The sequence below is a fragment of the Mytilus galloprovincialis genome, chromosome 10 (assembly GCF_965363235.1).
Source record: "Mytilus galloprovincialis chromosome 10, xbMytGall1.hap1.1, whole genome shotgun sequence".
Taxonomy (NCBI): Eukaryota; Metazoa; Mollusca; class Bivalvia; order Mytilida; family Mytilidae; genus Mytilus; species Mytilus galloprovincialis.
The window spans coordinates 19,348,421-19,357,301 of NC_134847.1; the positions used below are offsets into that span (position 1 = coordinate 19,348,421).

An 8,881-nucleotide genomic window follows, 5' to 3' on the forward strand; every position below is an offset into this window, starting at 1 on the left:
ACTGGCAAGTATTTCAAGCATAATACGGATGAGAACATGCAGATAAGTATCAATTATGAAAGTTATGCAAAGTAAGACGGGAGCTAGATTTATGGACTGCCATAAAAAAAAACCGAATGGACAATTACGCTTGGTGCATGTGTAGGCAAAATTCCCCCTTTTTACCCTACGAGGCTTCGTATGTATACATCCAGCTGTTTGAACACCCTGTATAATCAAGGGGTCATCTGTCAGATTAGTCATATTTCTATGTTAACCATACGATATGAAAATAAGCAGATGTGGTATGATTGCCAATAAAACAACTATCCACCAAAGTTCATATTTAAAATTCAATATTATAAATAAAAAAAACATTATCTCCTTTTATCATCACGCATAGATCGATGATTAGTTATGCATTTCTTTGCCACGGTAAGATCAAATCAGTGTTCACAAACAAAATTGTCATTCACATTTTTTTGCCGCATTGACATCACTCAACTATATTTGTGATCATTTGTTTTAATCAAGAACTTTCCTTATTAGCTTACCTTTTAAAAAAGCATTTCAAAAATTAAGATTAAAGTTAAAGTTTGCCAACATCACCGGCTAATATAGCGTTCTTCAGGGAGTAGCTTTTAAATTACAATCCAAACTTTTCCTGAACCTAGTAGTAGTATAGATTTTTTTTATATATAAAGTCTTTAGTAGTGTTTGAGACTGCCCGGCACGATGCGGGTGTATGTCCTAGCAAAATCCCGACATGGTGAAACCAAAAATTTTGCGGTTCTCCGCAAAGCATGCAGTATTTAGGAATTATATCATAGACCGATATATAAGGTCGGAATACTAGGCCAGTCCCGGTTACTTTTGACAGTGATGGATCCAGGGGGAGGGTTCCGGGTTTCCCCCTTTTTTGGACGACCAATGCCTTTGAATGGGGAAATATAGTTGGAACACCCCCTTTTTGTCCTGGGTTGGGAACCCCCTTTTAAAATGGCTGGATCCGCCCGATTGATCTTGCTGGATCCATTAGTCTATTTTAATAACATTCAGTGCTCTGATTCAATTATTTTAGTTTTAATGCTGATATTTCTTTTTTTTTTAATATGAACTCGGTTGACATATTGATAGATACAACAGAAAATTGCAAATCAACAAAATAACAATTCACAAAATAAGTACTAGAAAAGTATCATAAAAATAGAAAACATTGGTCCCGATGCCTTAGATTATAGGACTAAGTCTAGTGTTCCGGAAATCATGGAATTGTGATACGAGAAAAATTAACAGATGATTTTCGTGCAGGTAAACATATCTTTAAATGAAAATGTTAAGTATTAAGTCTGTTAGAAAATTGACATGTTCAAATTTGTTTTGGTATAACTATAATTATCAAAATTTTGCAGTGGAAAAATATATCGCATACTCGGGAATAAACTCCTAAAAATACTTGGAAATAAAGATATTTCAAGTTTTAAATATATTTATGACAGAAACAAACTGTTATAAAACGCCAAACGATTATATCATGATAACAAACCCGCCCCGATGTTCTAAACCATACTATACGGGCAGAGACATATATACACATATATGTCTCTGATACGGGTCACAAGTTTACCTGTTTTTGAAAGCTGTACGATGACATGAAGTTGTTTACATCGCTATCATTTGTTTACAGTTAATCATTGCGTCATTGGCAAAACATTTTCAAAAATAAATATCCACGACATCATTTAATTCAACTGGTATTTAAGTGAATTCAAAATATGGTACGAACGGACCCAAGAGGCGACCGTGTAAGATGAGAATGCGTTTTTGGGAGCGAAGCGGCACCAAATACCGTCGACGTCATACATGTGACTTTGTCAGTATTTATATATTCTTTTTTTTAATGTTATGCTTAAATCATGTATATTTTTCTCCTTTTAAACTTTTATGCGAAAAATGAAGAAAGCACTGTGAATTTCTGACCGTTCGTATTTCCTGTTTTGAAGAGCGTTTAGCGTCACTTGTTTACATCGTCAAGGGTGCTTTCATACACGCCCGCGTTCCAAGGTCGTCAAAGCTATTTTTGAGAAGACCCCTTAAAGCGACCGTTTCCAAGGCACTCGTCGTAAGAAACATGCGTTAAAATATGCGCATTGATGAACAAATTGTGAAAAAAGTCTTTAAAGGGCAATAACTCCTTAAGGGGTCAATTGACAATTTTGGTCAATTTGACTTATTTGTAGATCTTACTTTGCTTAACATTTTTGCTATAAACAGTTTATCTGTATCTATAATAATATTCAAGATAATAACCAAAAACTGCAAAATTTCTTTAAAATCATCAATTCAGGGGCATTATACCTGAAAAACCAGTTACCCAATTCGGCTGAAAATTTCAGGACAGGTAGACATTGACCTAATAAATACTTTAACTTCTTGTCTTATTTGCTCTAAATGCTGGAGTTTTTGAGATATAAGCCAAAAACTGCATTTTACCCTGTGTTCTATTTTTAGCCATGACGGCCATGTTTTTTGACGAAATAAAAAATAAAGCACAAACTTTATTTTATACACCCTACTGATCATCAGTTGAATTTGGTTTAGTAGTTCTAGAGGAGAAGATTTTTTAAAGTTAGCAAATATGATGAACAAATTGTGAAAAGTTGTCATTTAAGGACAATAACCCCTTAAGGGGTCAATTGACAATTTTGGTCATATTAACTTATTTGTAGATTTTACTTTGCTGATCATTTTTGCTGTTTACAGTTTATCTTTATCTATAATAATATTCAAGATAATGACCAAAAACTGCAAAATTTCCATAAAATTACCAATTAAGTGGCAGCAACCCAACAATGGTTTGTTTGATTCATCTGAAAATTTCAGGGCTGATAGATCTTGACCTAATGAACATTTTTACCCCATGTCAGATTTGCTCTAAATGCTTTCGTTTTTGAGATATAAGCCAAAAACTGCATTTGACCCCTATGTTCTATTTTAAGTAACGGCGGCCATGTTTTTTGACGGATCAAAAAATCTAAGCACACACTTTGTGCAGGATAATCTAAGGAACAATCATGCTAAGTTTCATTCAAATCCATTCAGTAGTTTCAGAGGAGAAGATGTTTGAAAAATTGTTAACGACGACAGACGACGACACGACGACGGACGCCAAGTGATGAGAAAAGCTCACATGGCCTTTTAGACCAGGTGAGCTAATTATAAATATGACATGGTTTGTTACAGTGATGATGAAGTCTCTCCCATTGATGGGAATTGCCAAGTGTCTAAAATTATAATTATGACATGGTTTATTACAGTGATGATGAAGTCTCTCCCACTGATGGGAGTTACCAAGTGTCTAAAATTATAAATATGGTCATGGTTTGTTACAGTGATTGTGAAGTCTCTCCCACTGATTTGAGTTACCAAATGTCTAAAATTATAAATATGGTCTTGTTTATCAAAGTGCTGTATGATTCACAAAAAATAACTGATGTCCTGTTTATTAGAAGAGAACATGGATCCTTTCCCTACTCTTTCCTTTTTTATCATCATGAATTGAAGAAGAAGTCTTTAAGGAGTGATGTAAAATGAATTTTCAGAACAAGCTAGTTTTTACCCTTAAACAATTTGTTTTCAAATTTCAACTCCTTTGCAATGACATTGAAAATAGGAGCTATATCTTCACTTGATGACAGAAACATACAGTAATGTTACAAAGCCTACTAAACTTATCTTTCAGAACCCATTTGTTCTGACTTTTGTGATGTTTATATAATGTTACTGTTCCAAAGAACTCTTACCTGTGAACTTGTGTGATGTTTATATAATGTTACTGTTCCTGATGATGAAGATGATACAATATGATCTTCTGAAATGAACTAAAAAATAAAAAGAACATTTCAGTGAGTGTTATACATGTATATTAAAACAGTCAAAAATAAAGTTTTAAGATTCTTAAAAAAAATAATTTCACAGAAAATACACAAGCATACATTTCTACTGTAAATGTACATGTATTACTTCATTTTTTCAAACTGTGATGAAAATAAATATATGGAAGATCATGCTCCTGCTTGCATATATATATCTTATAAAGTTATAAAGGAACATAGCTGACAACAATAACAGTGATGCTACCAAAAAGAACTAGGTCCAGTAAGTCCCCTGTTTGGCCCCAAATTATAGCAGTTTTACAAAATTGTTAAAATGTAAACTTTTATTTATATATTGGAAAGGAGAATGCTTCTGCTACATAAATATGGACTGTTTTTGACAATACAATGCACATATATTGGGTACCAGCATCAGTAAGTCATGCTAAATTACTTAAATTTTCACAATTTTAACATTTTAGTTAAATTTTAGACGGTTTCCGTCTTAAATGAAAGTGGCCACATTATGTGTTCATGCTTAATATTGAAAATGTAAGTTGTATTTGATGATAATACATAACATATATAAAGATTGAGGATGAATACGGATGCAGCCCCTTTCATTTTTGACAAAAAAACATAACAAAGTGATATTTTTTGGCATATTTGATAGATTTTTCATGTTTAGCTTGAATCAGAGCGTTTTAAATGACTAAATCAGTTAAAATCTTTCACAGAAGCTAATTGAAGCAACTGAAATAGACACTTAAGTGTTTAAAAAGTGTCCAAAATCTTTTGTCTGATGAACCTGAAATTTGAGGCCAAAATCGGCCCTTACTGGACCTACTCCTTTGTACTTGATCTGAGTTTTGTGGTAATAGGTATTGTGTATAAGTTTCATAAATGTCAGTAAAAGTGGCACCCCAAAAATTCAAACTTGATCTGTATTTTGTGTTACATTTTTTAATAAGCATTGCATACGAGTTGTATAACACTTGGTTGAGGCTAAATTATGATAGAGATTTGAAAACAAAAATATTTAGCATTTTTTTATCATTTGTAAATGGGCATAACTCTAGAATGGTTAAAGTGACACAACCAAAATTCAAACTTGGAGTGCATTACTTTATAACCAAAATTTAGTAAACGATGTGTGGTGTTTGTTGTTGTTTTCTAAACGCTACAAAAGTAGAAACAAATACATCGTTTAATCAGGAGGGGCAGTAAAAACATGATATACAATGTATGTCTCATTTGTCCTCAATAAAAACATGATATACAATGTATGTCTCATTTGTCCTCAATAAAAACATGATATACAATGTATGTCTCATTTGTCCTCAATAAAAACATGATATACAATGTATGTCTCATTTGTCCTCAATAAAAACATGATATACAATGTATGTCTCATTTGTCCTCAATAAAAACATGATATACAATGTATGTCTCATTTGTCCTCAATAAAAACATGATATACAATGTATGTCTCATTTGTCCTCAATAAAAACATGATATACAATGTATGTCTCATTTGTCCTCAATAAAAACATGATATACAATGTATGTCTCATTTGTCCTCAATAAAAACATGATATACAATGTACGTCTCATTTGTCCTCAATAAAAACATGATATACAATGTACGTCTCATTTGTCCTCAATAAAAACATGATATACAATGTACGTCTCATTTGTCCTCAATAAAAAACATGATATACAATGTACGTCTCATTTGTCCTCAATAAAAACATGATATACAATGTACGTCTCATTTGTCCTCAATAAAAACATGATATACAATGTACGTCTCATTTGTCCTCAATAAAAACATGATATACAATGTACGTCTCATTTGTCCTCAATAAAAACATGATATACAATGTACGTCTCATTTTCCTCAATAAAAACATGATATACAATGTACGTCTCATTTGTCCTCAATAAAAACATGATATACAATGTATGTCTCATTTGTCCTCAATAAAAACATGATATACAATGTATGTCTCATTTGTCCTCAATAAAAACTGACTGCCACAAAATAGCACAACCTCATTTGGCCTCTACTAAAATGCATGAAATTATCTGATACTGGATTTAAAAATAACTGACGAACAACATATGAAAGGTTTCTAATCATTGTATTTTGACAATGATAACATACATGTATAACCCCGCCGCATATTTGTGCCTGTCCCAAGTCTGGAGCCTCTGGCTTTTGTTAGTCTTGTATCATTTTTAACTATAGTTTCTTGTGTATAATTTGGAGTTTAGTATGGTGTTCATTCTCACTGAACTAGTATATATATTTATTTAGGGTCCAGCTGAAGGATGCCTCTGGGTGCGGGAATTTCTCGCTGCATTGAAGACCTATTGGTGACCTTCTGCTGTTGTCTGTTATATGGTCGGGTTGTTGTCTCTTTGACACATTCCCCATTTCCATTCTCAATTTAATGTATATAAACTGTATAACAAACCTCTAGCCCTGTTACATCTCCTATATGAGAGGCCTCACAGATAGGTATTGGGTCATTATCAACATCCCCTTCTGTTCCCCTGCCATCTCCTTCATCAAATTTCTTTTCTCTATTAACTTTCCATAAACATACTTTATTTTCCTGCAAAAGAAAAGATTTAAATTTAACATACTTCAATCACCCTAATTTTGTCCAAAACAAATCATATTATTTCTTCTGTATTAAGCTAAAATGTATCCTGCTTTGTGAAAATATGCACTGTATTTTTTTCCCTCAAATAAGCTCAACCTGAAAGGCCTCTACATTGTACAGTACATTATCATTTTTTCTAACTTGCAAGACAATCAACTTTTGGGTTGTATTTGCTGGAATGGCGTTGGCACATGCTTGCTCCTGTAGAAGGCAATATTAATTTAGTTAAATACCAAGAAATACTTGATGAACATTAGAGGTTTATTAGCTCAGCAATTTCGGGTAGGTCATCATTTTTTCCAAGATGACAATGCTCCTGTCCATCATTGCACAGTACACTCACAAGTTTGTAGTTTGGAACGGAATAAGGTTGTGAGCTGGCCTGCACAGTCGTCAGACTTGAATGTGATTATTATATTGATGTTTTGGGAGGCGACTTTCCTAATATGGAATTTGCGCCCTTAAATGTGATAGAAAACATTTGGTTATATATAAAAAGAAAACTTCAAACACGTACTGGGATGATTTAATCTAAAAATGAAATGTTCGAAGAAATTTATTGTATTTGCATGATTAGGGTCAATATTACGCCCTTCTACATGTATATTCATTGCTTAATAAATACAATTCCAACAAGGATATTAAATGTAATCAAGCTCAAAGGACATCTAACAAAGTATTAAAGTACAATGTAAGTTTAATAAATTTGTTGCATATTTTTATTGCATGCTACATGTGTATGTAAAAATGTATGTGAGATTCAACTTTGTATTACAGGTTGTCAAATTAGACAGTTTTTATGTTATTTATATGTTTTTATATTTGGTCAAAAGCTCCTTAGAGCTTGTTTTGTATATTTGTACTTATGCAGAAATCAAAATAAAATTTTCTTATCTTAATTTTCTATTTTTTTGTATTTCATTGGTTGATTTATTTACAGCGCAAGCTTGAACTTTGCAACACTCGTTTTCAAACGTAAACATGCCGCCATCATGGCCATTGTGACTGATTACTTTTTGCATTTCTCTGTAGGTGAAAATCCATTATTCGAATTTATTCTGTTCACAAATTTCCCTCTGAGGAAAACAAGGCTTATGCATGAAATTAATACATTTTTTCAACCTCTAAGTTGAAACAAGAGCTATCCTGGAACTATCTTCTATAAATGTAGCATCAATAGACCACTTTCGAGTTTGTTCGTCACCAGATAAACTCATCAATTGTGCGTGCCTTTATGACATCATTTACCAGATAGAGGGGATCGCCTGTATCCCTGCACTATAAATGTTCATCAAGCCAAGCGTCTAAGTTGTCGTCATTGTGCAGGATAAACTAGAAATAATATTTGTTCTGTAGGTACTTCATCAAAATTCTGGTGCCGGCTCCACCAGCCGACAATTTTGTCATACCAGCACGACCTAAACGAACGATCAAAGCCAAAACATATTCAGACTGTGAAACTGACAATATCATCGAACGTCAAGTCATCAATAACACCAGTGGACTTAAAGTACCAAATATCAACAGACCACAGAATAAACATTCATTTTTTATGGAAACAACTATTCACTGTATTAACCAACTACCAGATAAAGTTGTGCATGCAGGTTCTGTAGAGGCATTTAAGACCACTCTACAAGAACACCGCCATTAACAACGGCGCTCTTCTCCACCGTGTATAAAAGCCTAAACAGGATTCTACACATACATGTACCACTACAGATACAGACAGAATTCCCTAATGACAGCAGTGCTGAAAGACAATTATAATGAGAATTTAATTTGCCGAATAATTTGTGCACTTAAGCTTTATAGTTTTCCAACCACTTACTCAACAATGGAACAGAAGTGACGACGCCCCTAAATGCAAGAATGATGTTCATTAAAACCAAAGTTCTTGACGGAAATGAATCTAAATCGAAAGTTGTCTTTATTGTCATAACAACACTCATCAATCATCACTTCTCTTAAAATAACAAGATGCCATAAAATAATCAGTTTGACTTTCTTTTAGTATACCTATTATATCATTCCTGTATGGATCTTGATTTAAAAGTCATATGCAGTCTATAGCTATAGCTCAAATACATATAATTCGAGAATAACAGGGAAAATGTAGCAAATTGTTAAAGGTTTTGTGTTTATGTACTGTAAGAATCATTCAATTTATGATATATAATGACCTCATCATCCCAGCTTCCTGTAACAAATGTGTCTGGTCCCTCAAGACTATTTTTTACAATGTTTTTCCATCTGATTTTGCTGATTTTCTGTGAAACAAATGTTGCTCTTATGTCAGCCATTTTCAAAATTTGCACATGGCGGGAACATCCGGAACGATGCCGGATTTTTTCC

General features: G+C 33.1%; 1 protein-coding gene across 1 annotated transcript; it reads right to left on the reverse strand.

The window, feature by feature from the left end:
* Positions 1-1,243: 1,243 nt before the first annotated feature.
* Positions 1,244-8,867, reverse strand: LOC143048889 (nucleoporin Nup43-like). The gene is made up of 5 exons (XM_076222758.1): positions 8,710-8,867; positions 6,335-6,475; positions 3,783-3,860; positions 3,221-3,337; positions 1,244-1,300 (listed from the first exon to the last, which is right to left on the reverse strand). The coding sequence occupies exons 1-5, from the start codon at positions 8,827-8,829 to the stop codon at positions 1,244-1,246; spliced, it is 513 nt and encodes a 170-aa protein (XP_076078873.1). The 5' UTR covers positions 8,830-8,867.
* Positions 8,868-8,881: the final 14 nt, after the last annotated feature.

What these genes read in the sequence shown, in the direction of transcription:
- LOC143048889 (XM_076222758.1), bottom strand. Translation starts at nt 8,829, where the DNA reads ATGGCTGACATAAGAGCAACATTTGTTTCACAGAAAATCAGCAAAATC. An exon ending in AACATCACACAAGTTCACAG is followed by an intron (nt 3,338 to 3,782) that starts GTAAGAGTTCTT and finishes TTATAATTTTAG; the next exon opens with ACACTTGGTAACTCCCATCA. An exon ending in GGAGAGACTTCATCATCACT is followed by an intron (nt 1,301 to 3,220) that starts GTAACAAACCAT and finishes TTTCATTTAAAG; the next exon opens with ATATGTTTACCTGCACGAAA.